The sequence below is a fragment of the Camelus dromedarius genome, chromosome 27, assembly GCF_036321535.1.
Source record: "Camelus dromedarius isolate mCamDro1 chromosome 27, mCamDro1.pat, whole genome shotgun sequence".
Lineage (NCBI taxonomy): Eukaryota > Metazoa > Chordata > Mammalia > Artiodactyla > Camelidae > Camelus > Camelus dromedarius.
Genome location: NC_087462.1, coordinates 16,808,841 through 16,827,918, shown reverse-complemented (window position 1 = coordinate 16,827,918; position 19,078 = coordinate 16,808,841). Strand labels below are relative to the sequence as shown.

The 19,078-nt window shown below is 45.3% G+C and overlaps 1 protein-coding gene across 4 annotated transcripts in view; it reads right to left on the bottom strand.

The window, feature by feature from the left end:
- TENM2 (teneurin transmembrane protein 2) overlaps positions 1-19,078 on the bottom strand; it is a 1,175,656-nt gene that overhangs the window by 270,895 nt on the left and 885,683 nt on the right. For all 4 annotated transcript variants that reach the window (XM_064480080.1, XM_031437753.2, XM_064480081.1 and 1 more), the window contains one exon: positions 8,930-9,164. In XM_064480080.1, the coding sequence (XP_064336150.1) occupies positions 8,930-9,164 (235 nt within the window). The remainder of the gene's footprint in view (positions 1-8,929; positions 9,165-19,078) is intronic.

Genomic DNA, 19,078 nt, shown 5'->3' with positions numbered 1-19,078 from the left:
CCAGGAGGAAGAAACCCTCTTCCTGCTAGTTCCTAAGCCGTGAGAGGCTAGCCTGGAGTTCCCACAGAGATCTCACTAAAGGAGGCTTGCTTAAGAACGATGCTGGAAAACAGAAAAGCAAAGCTAAGAGGAGAGAGAGAGAACCTAATGCCTGAGTTTAAGTTCTCGAATCCAGTTCTGCCTGCATCTTGATTCTGTTCCAGACCTTCCATCTTCCCAAATTGCATCTTCCTGACATGCTGACGGGGACAACAGTATCTACCTCACAGGGCTTCAGATCAGATTAAAAAAAAAAAAAAAAGCACCTAATATAATTCTTGGCACAAAGCAGGCATTTAAGAGAGGATGACATCTAAAAACCAAACCAAGAGGAGTGTTCTGTCCTGGACAGGGAGTAGAAAGCTTTTCAGGGTGGCCACAGCTTCTCCTCCGCTGTCCTCTGCCTTCGGCACCCGGCTGCAGGACAATGACATACTAAGGGAAAGAAGAGCCCTAAGCTGAACATGCGACACCCACATCGCCGGGTCCCACTCCCGGGAGCTTTTACATTTATTCTTTGATTTCACGGAATTGGCCGGGGTTGGGGACAGGGGTGCGGGAGATTTCCCCAGGGTCCCACCAAATGCTTAAACGTGCTTAATTTCACCTCATGCCCTCTTACCCCCCTGTTCCAAAGTGCAGTGGAGTGGATCTGGGTTGATAAGAGATTAAAAAGTCAGGAAAGATTAAGCTTTCCATTTAAAATTCTTATCTAAGCACATGCCAATGCAAGAAGGACATTTCCCAGCTTCTTCTCTGGGCAGGACTTTTTAACCCATTCCTTCAAATAATTAAAAAAAAAAAAAAAAAAAGAAAAGAAAAGCTTTTCATCGTCCTACTACTGGTATGCAGCATCTTTACAGGAGGACTCGCTGAGAAGTGGACCTACGAATGCTTCAACCCAAGAGAAGCTTTAACAAATTGAAATACAATTTCAGAACAATCTGACAAATAAGAAAGAAGTGTTACTCGCTGTCTCTGGAACTATAAGGCACACACAGTTAAAACACTGATGACAGAGATGGAAAGCATTTGCTGATTCCTCGGACACTTACTCTGAACAAAAGTGATTCTATACGGAACTTAAAAATACCACTTTGACAGTGATATTTGTGGTTAACATTGTTGTGACTTCTGAAAGTGGATATTTGCAAACAAGTCTTAAGGAATAGCCTCAAATTGTTCAGTCGGTTTTGGAGCGGGGGAAAAAAAACCCCTCCTATCTGAGAAAAAGTTGCTTAAAGGTTTTGAAATTCCCCAATCATCTAAAGGCTTCAGCCCCAGTTGAGCAAACTGGCCGAGTGCTTCGTGATGGACTGCAACCCTGGGGGACATAGGGTTCCAATTCACAAAGGCAGGGGGGGCCAAGACTAATACATCAGAGGAAGCTTTGGGAAAGTTGCAGAGTCTATTTCCCCTGCCTGGGAGAACCTCGAATGAACGCCTTCTCTGGCTTCTGTGAAAAGAAAGAGCTCACTGGGGAGCCAGAGTTAGAAAAGCCTTGTACTCCATCACGCCTCTCTCCGTCTGAGCCAGGTAAGACATCCTCTGGGAAGGCTTTGGGAAGTGCCCCAAGGGGATGACGGTTGATATGAGCTGAATGGGTGAAAGAGTACAGACAGAGATGGAAATATTTGGCTTTTTCCGACTGTGAACTTAACCCAAGAGTCTTCGGCATTCACACAGACTCAGGGCAGAGTCTTGCACTTCCCAGGCATGACCACAAGGTGGCCTCAATCTGTAATTGGGTCCCTATGGTCCAGGCTGCTGAGGGATGGCTTTAAAAAAAAAAAAAAAAAAGTTCTTTCTACCCAGAGGCTTCGCTGTGGTAACTTGCAAGTAACAAGTTCAAGTCCCCAAAGCTTTAATAAACTTAACAGGGCTTTAATTTTACAGCGGGAGACGAATTTGAAAAGGACAGCCCCTCCTTGTATACCTCTACCTTCAAGGATGTTTCCGAGTTTGCAAACCATGCCAAGAGCAGACTGGGGTGGTCTTAAATGAGATGCAATGCTTGTTTCTTTCCTAATGCACCTTGTAATTTGCACACGAGCCACAACACTTTATTTTCTTATAAATGGGTTTGAGTGTGTTTAACACCGCAAGCCATAAATTGCAGAGCAGTGGATCAGACGAGGTTCTTATTTTCCTGCCAATTGTCAGAAAGTGATGTGGGGTACGGGGTGCCCCTCCTGACTGGCTTTTTCTCTACCACGCATGTCACCCCTCCCTGCCTCTATCCAACAACCAACCCCTTGTCTCCATCTGCCAAGAGGGGAAAAAAATGAAAGAGAGACACAGCCTGGTTTCTCATTGGAGAGCTTGCTATATTGAGCAGCTCAGTTATTGAGATTAATAAGCTGCCAGTTTCCAAGGAAGACTAAGAAAACTACAAAATTAAAGTGCACTGCAACGTGAAATGCTGCTGGTGGCCAGGCGGGATCATGGTGTCAAAAAGGCAAGGTAAAGCTATAAAATAAGGCTGAGCTTGAAAAGCTCACCTAAAGGTCTCATTAATTTCCATGTTGCCTCTGATGAGAATTTAGAGGGGGCATAATGTTTTGCAATAGGGAGAAATCAGGCTGCCTATTGATTTGAAAAGTGCTGGAATGCATTTGGTTCACCCAGATTGCATTCAAGTTTAAACCTCACTCGTAAACATTAAAGGAAAAGAGAAAGAAAAAGCAAACAGGTTACCTTGGTTTAATATTCTCAAGATCAAGTGGTCAGTGATTCTGTCAAAAAAATTAATCCTTAGGTAGAAAAATCAATCTGAGAACCAAGTTCAGCATGGTGGGGATGTTTCAACAAACTATGCATCTCTGAAAACCTTTATTTACGAAAGGGCTTGTGTCTTGATTCGCAAATATGCACTACCAGTTAAGCGTCTGGATGAGACAGAGATTACAGGGTCTTGAAGACAAAAAGTATGTTTTCTGAAATTCTGATGCCCACAGTAGGTTTCTGAGGTGTCATTTATCAAGCCCAATGTGCTCCATTCTCTAGCAGAGCACTTCCTGGGTGTTCATCACAACTCCCCGAGTGGCCCCACTCAAACGATGGCCATGTGGTCAGGCACCAGACCCGTGGCTGTGTGCCTTTCTCCGACCAGTCTGGCAAAGCTCTGCTTGGAAAATAACTGTCTGCACAACACGGAGCTAAAAAAGTAGCAATGCTTCTTATTTCTGCAGTGTCAGTTTCCACTCCCGTTTTATGATACGCAAGGTATGACACCTCTGTAACCCAGCTCACGGGTACCACACGCTGCCACCACCACGGAGCCCTGAGACTCCCGAGTTACCATCCCGGGTGGCCGACAGTCCCGCAGAGCTGCAGACAAGGGTCCCTACGTCCTGCCTGGCTTGTGATTTTTATAACCATAAATTGGCTAGAATGCATCCTACAGATCATTGCTTGCCTCACGCTACTGATGTACTGCATTAATGGCACCATTTCCATTTAAGCGGACCATAAGCATCGTGTAGTTTCGTTTTGTTCTTCTAGTCTCAAAGGCACTGTCATGTGGTGGCTGAGAGCGTGGCATGTGAAGTCAGGGAGACCCAGGCTTCAATCCCAGCTCTGCCACTTACGTTATTTGGAGATGTGCAGGTTAGTGCGATCTTCCCGACCTCGGTTTCTGGGTACGTAACACAAGGATAGCGGCGTATGCTTACGAAGGGTAAAGAGGTTTGATAAAATCTTGTAAAACTAAACCTCGAGAAAAAAGTATTTGATAAAGTTGTTATTCACAGAGCTATACAATTGGGTAGAGTAACTGTTAAACTGAACAAAATTTCTGGAGAGATTTTTTTTTTTTTTTAAAGAGCAACTCAATTATTGAGGGCTTTGGATTCACTAAACACGCTATTATTTGCGCATGGACGGTCGTCTGTGTTATGTCTGTTATTTTAGAACTGAAATAAGTCTGGCCGATCACGGCTGCTCTTAATATTCTTGTTGCCTCCTAGATTTAACATGTGGAAAACGGAATTTGTTTTCTAAACGACATCAAGCTCCGCTCAGCCTCTTAAGTCGAAATGTTGGTTATTTTGCTCACACCTGCCTAACCCACAGTCTTGGCATTCTAGCCAGCGTGAATTCCCACTGACCCTACCTTCAAAATACATCTCACATCTCTGAATGTTCACATCCTTGCCAGACTGGTCGGAGAAAGGCAGATAGCTCTGGATACTGTCACTATGGGGACTCTAAAGGAAACCACTCCATTTTTCCATCTTAACTGTGACAGTGTTCTCCAAACCGGACCTTTAGTCCTGCCCTTCCTTCCACCCAACCCCTGCCTGTCCACCATATGGCAGCTACAAATAATTACAGCCAAAACGAAACCTTTCTGTCATTATTTGATTCTCCTGTTTAAAATGCTCCAGTGACTTTTCACTGTTCTGGGGGTCGAATCCAAAAATCTTTACAGCAGCCCCAAAACCTTGCACGGTCCTGATCTTGCCGGCCTTTCTAACTTGATTTCTTTTCCTGGCATCTTAGCGTTTCTTCTCCCAGGGGTCCTGGTTTTTGCCACCTAGAACATTCTTTAAGTCTAATTAACACCTACTCATCCTTAGGGCTCCGCGTAAATGCCAATTTCTCAGGAGTCTGGCTTCTCCATACTGCACATCTGTCATCGTAGGGGCATATGCCTAATCTCCTGTTCACATTCTGTCTGCATCCAGCCTGGAATCTCCGGAAGGGCCAGGACTTGGCTTTCCTATTTCATTGCTGAGTCCTGTGCCTGGCCCATGGCCATTGGTCTCACAGATGTTTCTTGAATGAATAACGGATGACATACAAAAAAACCCCCAACTTCCTAACTCATTTGCAGCTCGAGGACCTTGACGGCTAAAATGATGGCTTCTGGTGTTTTAGGGCGAAAGCAAACTCAGAGGGAAGTTTTGTCCTGCTTAGGGGTTCTCTTAGTGACCTGTTACTGAGATAGATTCTGAGAAAGCAGCTTGCTTCAGTGAAACGCGTAAAGGAAGGAAAGTCAGGGTCTGTTACTGAGCTACGTTCTACTGTTTTAGACAAGAGATGCTGGCGTCAGAAACTCCCAAAGAAGCAGCTGGCCAGGAAGATTGTGGGCCTTGTTGCTCTCGGGAGAGGAAGGAGGAGATAGGTGAAATCAACCAAGGAGGACACATGGACTTTGTTCTAAGACCTTCTGAGAGCAGGCGAAGACAAAGACAGTGGGCAGGGGGGCTTCGTTCCACGTATGTTAGAAAAGACAGTACAGACTGCTTGCAATTAGTTCCTCTGCCCTATGTTTGGTTTTTTCATGGGTTATATTATGGTTTACCCATGAATTGATTGCTTTGGGGAGTACAAATTGACATGCATTGTTATTCAGATGATTAACATTAATACAGAAATTTCCCTCTTTTTTTGGGTTTGTTTTTTTTTTTTGTCTTGTGTTCAATTTCAAATTTGTACACTCCTATTTTCTGGCTGTGCCTCCTTAATCAGCACCTTGAATTCTACTTGCCATAGAACGAAAATGGAAAAAGCACAGTTCAGAGAAGATCTAACATGCCTCATTAAGACTGATAGGAACATCAAAAAGCAATGTAAAGGGGCAAGGGCTTGTTCCTTACTAGTCTAAAGGAACACACTGAGTTTGGCTGGGAGTTTCTGGGGGTGGCTGAATGCCTGCTCACCACCTCCCAGAGTTAGGAAATTCTTCCATCACACCCAGAAGTCTGTATTAATGACAGCAGAGGCGGTGAGGCTGTTTGTAAATTTCTACTGCCTTTTTGAAATTGATGACAACCTCCAGAATGTCTCGTGCTCAGTGGCTCTCTCTCCCGGATGTGGTTAATCAATTCTTATTTGGTATGAAAGACAGGAATGGGACTCCTAGTATACTATCATGCGCCTAAAGAAAGAGCTCCCATACTGACATTTCCTCTGGTGGGCAAGAAAATGACAGCCTTAAACTCACAATATTTCAGCATTTGAGTGAGTGAAACGGTTCAGTTCTACAATTTCTAAGACTATAATGAAAAGGCACTGAAGAATGGGAACAAATGATTATAATCTTTGATCCCCCCCCCCCCCCACTTATCTACTATGTAAACTCTTATTCATCCTTCCAAACCCAGCTCAAATAGCCCATCAGCTAGGAAATTTTCCTGACCATCCTGGGAAAGTTAATAACCTCCTCAACTGTACAGCCACTGTAATTTACACACTTGCATTATTGTAAACACTGTACTATCTTTTTGTTTACGTACCTCTCTTCTTTTTAGACTGTGTGAACTTAAGGGGCAGGATACATGTTTTAATCTCAGCCTCCCCAGTACCTCACATAGCGCTTGGTATTTTCAAGGGGTTCAGTGAGTATTTGCTAATAAGAGAGCAAATAAATAATATTTAAGAGAGAAACATAAAGTTCAACAATTCTGTTGATTACCGCTGAAGTTTTCATATATGAGACCAGATGCCCATCCAAACTATATGTATTCAATTCCATGAATGGCGTTTCAAATATCTGTGTTTGGCTTTTAGTAACAGCCCCATCTCAAGGGTCTTACACAGTCTCTAATTCTTGGCCCTTGAATGTACTGATCAAAGAAATCCAGATGCTGTTCTTGCTTGTTTTTACCTTCTGATAAGCTTAGGTTTGGGGCCATCTTATTTACTCCCCAAGCTTGCCTCCCCTAAAACCACCACTGAGAACTTGAATCCTAGAAGAAATGCCAAATAGCCTAGTGATCTGCAGAAGGACTCTACAGGTCAAAAGTATGTTCAGAGAGAACTGTCAGGAGGACAAGGAGGTGATGTGCTTGGCTTCGCTGGTTCTCTCCTCCAGATCCTTTCAAGGGAACACTTTACTGCCAATTGATGGCATCAGAAACTAGGAGCTGGGAGATACGCTTATGCAGTGTATGTGTTTTCAGCACGGAAGGGAGGCTCTTTGTAAGGAGCAGACACTCTGATGGATCTTTCCCTGAAAATGTAACAATTAGGGCAGTAAGTATAGGTTTGTGGCTGTTCGTCCATCAGACATCTCACCACCTTATTGTGTGTGCAGGGACCACCAGAGTTCCATCCAGTGTGGCTCATCACTTACCCTCTCGCTGAAGCCCTAGACCACTGGCAAATTACTCTGCCCCCTAAGTCTAGATTCTGAATCTTTAAAATGGTGATAACGTTTTCTCCCGACCTCACTGGATTGCTTTCAGGCTTGAATGGGACAGCGCATCTAAACCACTAATGTCGGCCATATACAAAGTGCACAATAAAAACTCGTTGTTCATGGTGATGGTGGGTCTCTCTTCCTTTTCCTCCTTCTTTTGCTACAGTATCTACTTATATTTCTCGTTCCTTTTCTCTTCCTCCTCTTCCTTCATCCAACTCACTCTACATAGGCTTTCTATCTAGGAGCTATTTTTCTAACAATAGTCAGCCAATGTCAAAATAGGCTGACTGGTGCCCAATGAAGTCTATGGCTGATCATAAACACAAGGAAGAAAAAGAGTCTCATCCAGCCTTAAACACCACCGTTAACTGTGAAAATAACCTGAATTAAGCCTGGTGGACCAGTCAGCTTTCAGCTTGGAAATCTACCAACAAAGTTGCTCATTAGCGGGGTTACTGCATCACTGCAGTGTTTAAATATATCTAGTATGTATGATATATACATATAGTTTCTATTGGCTTTACCTGTTTTAAGCCTTGGAGATTAAGATGGCAGGTATGGTTACAAATAACCTGTAGTTGTTAGAAAATAAAAACTTATTAAACTTTGGAGCGCCTACAGTGACAGTGGCACACAACTTATTCATGTTCAAGATCTTCGTGAGAAAATAAAAAATCGTATAGATAAGAAACAAGCCACCAAATGCTATAGCTTGCATAATTGTTTCCAGCTGCGTGCAGAAAATTCGCTGGCCATTTCCTGGAAAGACTATAGATTATTTTTCTGTCTTTCCTGACACCTCAGTTATTAAAAGTTTAAAAACTACGTGAGCACTTTTTGAACTTTTGATTTCAAGACAAATTAGCCCCTTTCTTTGTTTATTTTTTTCTTGGCTCTTCCAGGCAAGGAAACAGCAAGAGCCAAAGCACCTGAACCACGACAGCATCTGGGGACAGAACAGCAAAGCCCTTCGAATATCTGGTCAACCCAGTCGCAGCCTTCACCATCAGTTACACTGCAGCCCAACAGGCTGCGACCAGTGCCCCTTCCCTCAGGTCATTAATGCGGACATGGTTTTGGAAGAGCGGACGGAAAGGTGAGAAAAGGACAGAACCAAGGGCGAAACAAAACAAAGGCAGACCCGGGGAACACTCCGAAACTCCTCCCTCCCCACCCAAGTGCTGCCTCCTTTCCTCGTGGTTGTTTTTATACATTACTGTTTGCCCCTCAGGCTTCACGCTGTTAGTGTGTACAGGAGGGGTTACAGTGAGACGGCGTGTTGGAGGAAATATAAATTAAAATTATACTTCTGTCAGTCTGGAATCAGGGATTGCTTCTCAAGGTCTCCCCAAACGCTCCATTTCAAATGAATCTTCATTTATTACCTCGAGAAAGGCCAAATGCATAATTCATCAGCAGCTCTCAGTCAATATACCCTTATAAGCATGTTTTCCCATGAGCCTTTGAGTAAAAAATACGTTATGCTAATTCTATTAGTTGGGTACACAAGAGCTGTCGAACAAAGTAAACAAGCATTAAAAGGAGACACATGTGAACAGGGAATTACCCATCAGCCTACCGTCCGGGGTCAAATTACCAAGGGAGCAACACGGGGCTGGTAAACTCGTTCCATAATGTAGGCTGGACGTTCCTCTCCCCGGGAGAGCTTCGAGCCACCCGAGGGGCTCCGGCTTGGGCGATGCAGTGGGGAGCCCGGGGTGACCGGCGACGGGGACTTACCGGGTCTCCAAGGGCACGTTGCTGTTCAGCACCCAGCTGTCCTGAAGCTGAACCGACTCCGGGGTGGTGGCCAGGTCGTTGGGCGCGGGAGCCGGGGCGTGGATCTGACTCCGCCGGTTGGTCAGCGAGTTCCTGTTGAGGGAGTTGGCGGACGAGTGGTGATGGGACAGCGTGTGGTTGTGAGGAGGGGGCAGGGGGGGCCTCAGAGTCGACTGGCTGTGGTGGTTGGGAGGGCCTGCGAAGAGAGGAAGGAGAGGCAGTCAATAGCGGATGCGGAACTCGGCCCCGGACACTTGCAAACCCGCAGAGTAGAGCCTAGAACCACAGCCTCCCTCACTGTTGGCAATTGCTGAACGTCACCAACAAGAGAGTCAGGTGAGACCGCCTCAGGCATCCCAGGGCTAGTTACAAATAAGTAATACGCTTTGATTTGCCTTTATCCCTAGGCTTCAAATGAAGAATGAGAAACCGTATGTGGAATCTAAAAAAAAAAAAAAAGGACACTCTGAACTCATCTACAAAACAGAAACAGACTCAGACTTAGTAAACAATCTTATGGTTACCAGGGAAAGCAGTTGGAAGGGGACAAATTTGGCAGTTTGAGATTTACAAATGTTGGCCACTATATATAAAAATAGATTAAACTATGAGAATTATGTTCAATGTCTTGTAATAACCTTTAATGGGAAAAATATGAAAATGAATGTGTGTTTATGCATGACTGGGACATTGTGCCGTACACCAGAGATTGACACATTGTAACTGACAGTACTTCAATTAAAAAAAAAAAAAGAATGAGAAACTAGGTTAGCAAAACCAGGCTGGCCAGGGCTGACCAGTGGGATTCTCTGAAATGTATTAACTCCAGCAATGAGAGTAACATGACATTCAAGGCCGATCACTGTTGTAACAAGTCCTCAGCCCATTTCCTGGTAGACCAGCACACAGCGTACAGTCTTTAAAGACATGTCCTCTTTCTAAAGGTGGTAAGAATAGGGCAGACTCTGAATCAGGGAGTAGCAAATGTGAGTACATGCCAGGCAGGAGACTGAAGTGGGCCAGTTGTGGACTGGGGTGAACTGGAGAGGGTGGGGAGACCCGCTACTCGTATCCAGGCTCATGTGGCCGTGCAGGGATGAGGGCTCAAGGCAGCCCACCTTCTAGTTTTTCTAGGAAAGCGAAAGATCTTCACTTTTTGATAGAATTCCTGCTTTTTTTTTAATGTAGGCAATTAAAAAATGTGTTTTTGTGTATGATATATATATAGAGAGATCTGCACATGTAAATATGTATACTTTTCTAAATGAGACAACAAAACACACCTGTGAGCCCTCTCAGATCAGTAGGTTGATACCATCTGTCCTCTGAGAGGCGAACCCTGAAGACTCCGTCTCTGGAGAATGTCAGGGTTGATGTTTTCAAACCGTGACCCTTACTCCAAGTGGCATCCTGTTTTCTAATCTTGAAATCCTCCGTCCTTGCAGGAAAAACGGACAAAGGAGAACTACATCTCTGTGCATGTTTCCCAGTAAATATGAGCACGGATGACAATTCCACACACGGTTTTCCTAGCAACCCGTTCTCCACCTCCAAGATGAAATAGTTTAAGCATAATGAAAACGAAAAGTCGTTCACTCTGCAACGTAAGCCTATAATTTGGTCTTAATGGCTGCTGAAACATGACTTTTAATTTGTGTCCTTTGAGAAAGTTTTTTTTTTTTTCTTCCCCTGAAGCCTCCAGTCGGGGTTGGCAGCTCACCAGGTGACCGCTGAGCCTTGTCATTTTGGCCCCTGCCAACTTTTAAAATCCTCAGCCCCTGCTGTCCTGGCTTGAAGAAGTTGGCTCAAGTCATTTAAACAAGCAATTTGACACAAATTTCAACGACTTGTCTCCTTATGTGGCCGAGCTACATCTCCAAAAGGTATAATCTACGTTCCGTGGCTGTGGGGAAGACTGCAGAAACGTTCCGACAAGAAAGACAACATGTCAAGAAGATAGCAGGTTAGGAGAACATCACAGCCGTCGGAAACAGGACAGAAAAATACGGAGGAAAGTGGGTTCCTCGAAGTTGGCATCTCTGGGCTGAAATGACTTAGGGGATTTTTTCTTTTTCTTTTCTTTTCTTTCTTTTTTTTTTTTTTTTTTTGTGTGTGTGTGTACAGAGAAAGACGACTAAAACTAAAACCCAGTGGGAAATGCCTCGGGACAGGCATATAGATTTTTAAATCGCGTCCTCCAAATGAACCTGTAATTCGTATTTTCCATTCTGCACTCGGTGACATTTTAAATACATCGTTGAGGGAGTCTCATTGCTGGAGCAGGCTATTATATTTTCCGGCATTGTTGTCTGCCTTGTAATGTATTATTATATAGTTATTTAGCATTTGTGTGCCTCGTATTAGTGGAAGGAGGTGCGGAAAGGGGGTGAAATGATGCAATAATGATCCTTCAGAGATACTATCCAAGCCCCTCACACAAGGTTAATGAATTCTCATGCCTTCCTTTCTCGCCCCCTCCACTCCCATCCAAGCGGTGTCATTATTCTCCATTAGTCAGGTAATTATGAGACTTGCCTGGGGAAGGCAAGATGAATCAGTGTACAAGGGAGGACCCACCCGCCCCAGCCCCAGGCCCGAACTCTCCATCTCCCTCAGCCCCCTGCCCCCACCGCCCTCTGCCCTCTCCCAGCTCTCCAGACCACACACCCTCCCCAAAGTACAAAGAGGCCATGGAAGGGATTTAATGCACCAAATGAGCCAACTGGGGTCCTCCTGCTTCCTCGTCTGTTCGCCCTGAGCTGAGGTTTCTCTGCCTCCTGCAGCCTGGGTGGTCCTTCTCTGCCCACTGGTGTTCCGTGTGGGTGTCCTTCTGCTGACACATCCAGGGGAGGTTCCCGGGGTGGGGGGGAAACCGGTACTTCATTCTCCACTCACCCTGCCCTCCTAGAAAGCAACGTGCTTTTTCACTGCGCAACAATCAAACGACTGAGGGCGACAGCAAGGAAAGCCACCCCCGTCCTCGGTGTTGAACGATGCTCTCCTAAGACTGTTGCTCATTTCCTCTCTGGCACTGATGGTAATTTGCTCATGTATCTGCCTGTCCCAAACGCAAACGTTTCAGCTAGGTAGAGGAGCTAGAAGGAAGAGACAATGACGACTCGGAGAGGTAACGCTGCCCCTGGGGTGAACTCAGCGATGTGGGAGCATCCAGGAAAGGCATGGGGTTAGGAGATAACAAAGAACTGGGTTCTTCCTGAAACACGGATTTTTTTTTTTTGTAATTATAAAACCGAGAATTTAGAATGACATCCTCCAAGTGTCAAAAGCTCAAATTTTGACAACAAACAAACAGAAAGATCTGGGTTTGAGGGTCAGGGCTGCACCTTTCGGGTTGTGCGAACCTGGGCCTGAGACCTCATGTCTTTCATTGTCAGCGTACGTATCTGCTAAATGATGCAAGTAGCCGTAAGTACCTGTCGGGCAGCTGTGAAGGTTAAAGTGGCAGGATGAATGTAAAATGCTAAACACGCTACCCGATGGCAGGCAAGTTCCCCCAAACCACGTGCACGGCACATTGCTTCGGAATGAAAGGATGGATGAAGACGGACATGCAGCTCTCTAGGAGCCCCAACTTGAGGAGAGGGCGTAAACGCAGAGCTCATCTCTCTAGTGCAGGAGTGACGAACCAGCAACCCCCAAGCTGAGTATTACCCAAAATTCAAAGTCAAGATTTTGAACGATGTTCCAAGACTTCTGACTTCCCTTGAAAACAAAACCAAACTGAGGGTACAGAGTCTGCATCCAACAACTGGATAGAGCTGAATGCCGTTGGGTGATTCTTGTTTGTTTATTTTGCCGTCAACCCGAACAATCCCTGTTACCTTAATCTGGCTGGCCGCGTGCATTTCTGTTACCGGCTGGTAGGCATTTACATTTGTGACTGCCGGCTTCACCCGGGTTCCTTAGCATTCTGTGTGGGGAACGTGTCTTTCATACAACACCACCTCTGCTACAGCTAATGATCTCGAGCACTTTTTGTGCTGATTACTTTTTTGTTACAGTCATCCAAAGTGCGTGCTGGATGTGATGGTGTTCTATTTCAAAAATGCAGGCAGTGGCCAGCAACACGCCTTACTGCTTTCCAAGAAGCTCAATTACATGAAAAAGCCATTCTCCAAGGCAGCTGTTGTCTTCAGTCTACGGTGAACCAAAAATGAATCAGTCAGCTTGATGGGGGAACCTTCACATCCGCACGGAGTGCCACGCACTTACTGGGCTTAATTCATGTGCACGTTATTAACGGCTCTCCTGTTACATAAATATGAAGTCACCTAGTAAAGTAATTGAGCCACAAATAACTATGTCACCTAAATGCTTACATGGTATCAACCTAATAAATACGCTATTAGCAGGCAACTGGCAACTGTCATTAAAATTGCGCTGCTAACCTATCATATCGCATCTGATGGATCTTGAGTCGAGAACCCAGAATTCGTTCTTAGGTGCCGTGTGGCTTTCAGTCCTAGGAAGGAGGGGCTGCCTACTGGTTCTTTGTTAAAACCTATGGAGGGACAGATAGGACTCTGAGCAAAGGTCAGTTAATGGATGGAGAAGATGATTCTTGTGTACTTAAAATTTAACTGCTTGACTGAGTGCTTCACCTGTCCTGTTGGCTTACTTGGACTTGTCGGCACGAGTGGTCTATGCTTCTGAGTATTTTAGATTTGCTATGGGACAGTTGCCAGCAATTCTGAGCCCGACGGGAATGCCATTGACATATTCTGTCCTTCCTAAATGCCTCCTGATGGACAGTGGAGTCTTAAGAAAAAGAATGCAGGGCTTCTTTGTCGGGTACCAAGATCGAGTCCAACAAAGTTGTGTGGGGACTACAAACTCTTGGAGTATCGGCTCTTGTGCTGACTAGACTGGTGGTTTTCTGAGAGCATGTGGGAACCAGCAACGCCCACATTTTAAATCACGCATAAAGGAAGAATTTTCTTGGGCACTAAGGAAGTCAGTTCATAATAACTGGCTATTGTTGTTGGACTCTTCCTAAACAAACAGCTGGGGGAGGCATTTAGGCTGGGTCTACCCTTGCCAAGCAGGGTGTTGATGAGAGGAGAGAGGCAGGAATAAACTCAGAGAGCCTGGTCTTGTCTTAGAGTCCACACCAATTATTCTGGGTAATTAAGAATGATGATAAAATGTGTGAAAGACAAAACAGAGGTAGAGGCCTGCCTAACGGCCAATAATTCACTCGTTCTTGGAGACAGCATGCCAGTTGTTGGGCTTTAAGAAGTTCAACCCTTCAGACCCCAAGATAATGAATTAACCACAAACTCTCTACCTTCTGAACCCCGTCTTTGGAGCAAGTTACGTCTTGATGGCAATCTGAAGATGCCAGAAGTGGGGATGATGGGACACAGATCCTGGAGTCTATGGGGGATGAAAACTGGCCCCAGGAAGCCCTGTTCAAATTGAACCTTGAACGGGAGCCAGAGGGAGTCGGAGGTAAGGATTTTCAAGAATAACAGCCTCTGGTTAGAACGAAGGTGAGCAGAGGCTAATGCAGATGGTCAGGCTGGTGGTTGGCCTGGAACGTTACATATTTTTTTCTGAGTCTGTTTCTTCATCTGTAAAATGGGTACAGTAATTTTATTTCTTTCATATGATTTGTTGGAGGGGGGAATCAAATGAGACTGTCTATGAGGAACCTAGCACAATTCTTGGCACAGAGTAAGCTATTAATACCTATGATCATATATTATTTTGTGTTAGAATTAATAATATGAATAACAGTATTAAGAGTAGCAGTAACCGTGGCTCCGGTGGATGTGCTGTGTACCTCCTGGGGCACTCCAGCTTTCCCAGCCTGCTGAGGTGGCATCTTACAGAGGGAGGTATCAAATTAACATATGGACCCCGAATCACCAACCTCAGACCCCCTCCACCTTCAAATTCTGTCTGCAGAAGGGCAGAGTGACTGAGTGACACGGCACAGGCACTAACACAGGCCGTCTCAGGAGCATCTCTCTAAGAGCCTGCAGACGTGGAACTTGGGATTCAGAACGGTCCCATTTCCATAAACAAAACAATTAATGTCAATGGCAACAAAACAATAACATTGACAACAGACGATATGAACTGAGCTCTGCCCGTGCGTCTGTTCCTGTGCTCAGTGCTGTACCTAAATTATTTCTATGTACTCTCACTCCTGTGGGATGTGTTCTCCAACCATCCCCATTTTACAGATCCTGCAAGTGAGGCTCAGAGAGGTCAAGTAACGTGCCAAAGGCCACACAGCTCAATAAGTGGCAGAGCTGGTATTTGATCCCAGGGTCTCTTCCCCGCTCTGCAAAGGAGCATGAGGCCCCTGAGTGCACTCACACAGGGAGGGGACCAGGATCCCTGCCCCGGTGTATGCACGTCCTGGCAAATACAGAGGGAAACTGGCTTGATGCATTTCTTTGCACGTTTGCTTACATCGCAGAACCGAATAAAGTGGAGAGAATGGCCCACCTCCGAGCTCCATGCCTTACGGTGCCGCCTCAATCAGGAGAAATAGGCCAGAACAGCCGAACCGCGGTGCCGTCTCTTTTCTGGGTCTGCCCCAAAGGCCCCACCTCCACAAACTTGCTCCTCTGTGCCGCATCCCCAGCTCCCACAACCAAAAGGAGGAGGGATGAGCAGCAATTAGGCCTGTTGGAGGCAGAAACAAGGGCACGCCGGTCCCAGCTCGCGCATCCTGCCGGCTCAGACTGCACGTACTTTGCCAACAGCGCCGGGGTGAGGGGATGGAGGTGGGTCCAGACCCGGCCACCTCCCACATCTGGAGAGAGGTTGACTTATTTGTTTCTCAGTGTTGGACACTTCAGATGTTCAACTTGCACCCTCCTTCCCTGTCCTTAAAATCTACTGAATGATTTGTCCCTGAAAGAATGGACTTTTTAAATTTATTACTGACCTGCGTGTGGCATTGCTGGCCAGGCAGGATGGTTGATTGATCTGCAATATTTCTTGAATCTGGCTGTTACTGGAGCAAGCCGCAGCTGCGCCTTTCTCCACATTTCAGAACAGGGGAGAAAAAAGAAGGAAGGATGAAGGAGACAGCCAGGCTGTGCCCTTCTTCTCATCTCCAGGCAGGCACGCCGAGGTGGCTCTGGCCAGTGCCTGTGTTCTGGAGAAGGGACCTGTCCTTCCTGGAAAGGCCCCATTCAGCCTGACCAGAGCATCAGAGAAGGGAAGGATGGTGTTTACCCGTAAGGAATGATTTGTAGTGCTCTTACTTACACAGAATGGATGATCTCAGAGGAAAAAAAAACCTCCTGAGCACCTTCACAATGACACGGGGCAACGTCGCACGGCAGAAGTGCCGGACTGCAGTCTTAAAGAGCGACCATTTGCAGGCTTAGAAACCAGTTTTATCGTCCCTACCTACACTCATGAATGCCAGGGTTTAGAAAGACGCCTTAGCTCATCTAAGAACGACCGCTCCCATTTAATAAGCACCAGCTATGTGATAAGCGCTCTGTATATTTCACCTCATTTAAAACTTAAAATAACCTTCAGTGTAGATACGGCTCTCCATGTTAAACACGAAGAAGCTGGAGGGCAGGGATGTTAAGTGATGTAAGTTTCCCTCTGCATATTTTGTATTTAGCTGTATTACATCTGGGCGCCTTTCCAGTGCACGCGGGGCACAGCTCTTTCATAACCCTCGGCGCATGGTTTTATATTATTTTTGGACTCTCCTGTGTTCCCCACTAGATTGGGAGCTCTTCCCGCGCAAGGAGCCTGTCTCTTTTGCTTTCGTATGCCCAGCACAAGGCTATGGTGCCCGGCACAGAGGCAGCACAGAATGAATGAATGAACACATACAGGAACGAGTGAACAAATGAACAGCTCATGTCCCTGGAGGGTTATGTTTGCAGAGCCTCGGCAGAGAGGGGTCAGAGTAGATTTCTGCCTCTGTTCTTTGAGCATCCCAGCTGAACGTTCTTTTGAGTATTCTGGTTCCTTCCGTGAATTCGTATTGCCCTCAGAGAGTCCTTCCAAAGGAGAGAGCCAGACGCAGGGGAAAGGTGACTTCAGTCCCCTCTGTTTTCACCTGGTTGTTTTCTCCTGGCTCTGCCTGATCTCTTACTCTTTTTATTGTGATTAATAAAATAACTTTACCAAGATAGAACAAAATTCAGCTCTTTAGATTGTACATTTTAGTATTTTTAAAGTGCATTGAGCGAGATGTGCAACCATCATTACTACCTAATTTTAGAAGATTTCTGTCACCTCCCCCCCCACCCCCCAAGAAAACCCCACACCCATTGGCAGTTACCCTCCAGTCCCCCTAGGAATCGGCTTTCTGTTTCTATGAATTTGCCTATTCTGGACATTTCATGTAAATGGTGATTCCCTCTGTTTTGTTTTTTTTTTTTTTTTTTAATACGAGGTCTGTCTGTTGCAGAGCCCTGCTGGAACCAAATCAAAGTTAGATCTCAGATGGGGCACACTTCAAACCACTTAAGAGTATCTCTCCCTGGCAGCCCGAAGCTAGTCCTCCACAGGAGGTTTTTGGCTGGGACCCCGCTGTTGTTGGTATTTTTCAGGTGGAGATTGTTAGGTGATGGGCATTTGAGAGCCAATTGTATACTTGAGGGTCCGAGGGGGATCCTGGAATTTTTTCCAGTGCTTCAGGCAGGGCTGTAATCACAGCAGAGAGCCATTTCTGCTCAGCTAAAATGCAGCGATGCACAGGCAGGGACTCCTGGGGAAAGGACGAAAGGGGGAGGGAACTCTTGAATCGGGTGCCAAACCAGCAGCTGCCCTTGAATTACGAGCTTAACAGCACTTGTCAGTTTGGGACCATCCCGCCCAAACAGGGCAAGTTCTCACCTACGATGGGTCAGAGAGGGATCTGAATCACAGGCGCCCCATCATTTTACCAGACCCCTGTGCTCATTCCTTGCTTTCTTAAATCATCAGGAAAGTATCACTTGAGATCAATGTCAAGTCCATTAGCTACTTTTCAAGTGACAAAGACCAAAAAAAAAAAAAAAAAAAACCACTTGAAATATTTGAGAGAAACCCTTCTAAAGAGAAGATTTTATTGCAAAGTTACATCTGAGCAGTGCCTATCTGGGCATTTCAATAAATCTACATTACCCTAGGTATTTTGTGGCATCCTCTGGGAGAGGAAAGCCTATCAGTGGAAAGTAATGATTTTGGGTTTTTCAATTGCCCTAAGGATCCTGACAATGCTATTAAGACCCATGCTCTCCCTGTCGAGAAGTTTAGGAGTGAAATTATTAATACGCCCAGACGTTATGTTGATTGTCGCGCTGTAGCAGAAAATACTCTCTCTGTTATTTGAGCTGCATTATCACTTTCCCAAGCAGAGAATTGCATCAAAAATTTAAACTCCTCTCATTCCAGCTCACCGCATAGCTTTTCAAGTTCTTATTGTAAAATTGGCTGGGCATAATTTGGATATCTCCCTACCCGTGAAAGATAATATGTTTTTCAAAGACCAGACTATGTTTTTTTTTTGAAAAATAAAAATCACAGTGGAATTTTCTTCCATCAAGATGTCATTCTTTAGCTCTTTAACTAGGTTTTCCTTGGGGTGTATTTTATTCCTTTTTTTTTCCTTTGAGATGGTCACAATTCTTTCCCCTGAACACAGGGAGAGAGGATCCAAACAAAGATAAAATATGATTCTGATTTCGGATCAAGCCTCTAACAGAATGATGGGGACAAGCTCTGATCTACGCCATTCATTAATACTAAGAGCGACTGAAGCACACCAGTTAAATGGCAAGGACAGGATAAAGGTTCCTAGAGCATTTTCACTTCAAAGCTCAGCAGAATTATTTACTATCTGGGTGACCTTTTCCCCAAATCTCTCATGGTACGCACCTCATAGGGCAAGGGAACAAAAGTTTCTCCATACTATATAAACAGAAGTCTGCTGAATGTCAGACCTTGAACTGCATCTGGTTTCATGTCAAGTGACAGCTGATGCAATGGGACGTACAGGGCATACTGCTGGAGACATTTTCAGGAGATTCTTTCTGCCTTCAAAACACACACACACACACACACACACACACACACACACACACACGCGAGAAAAGTAACTATCCCAGTGAAACA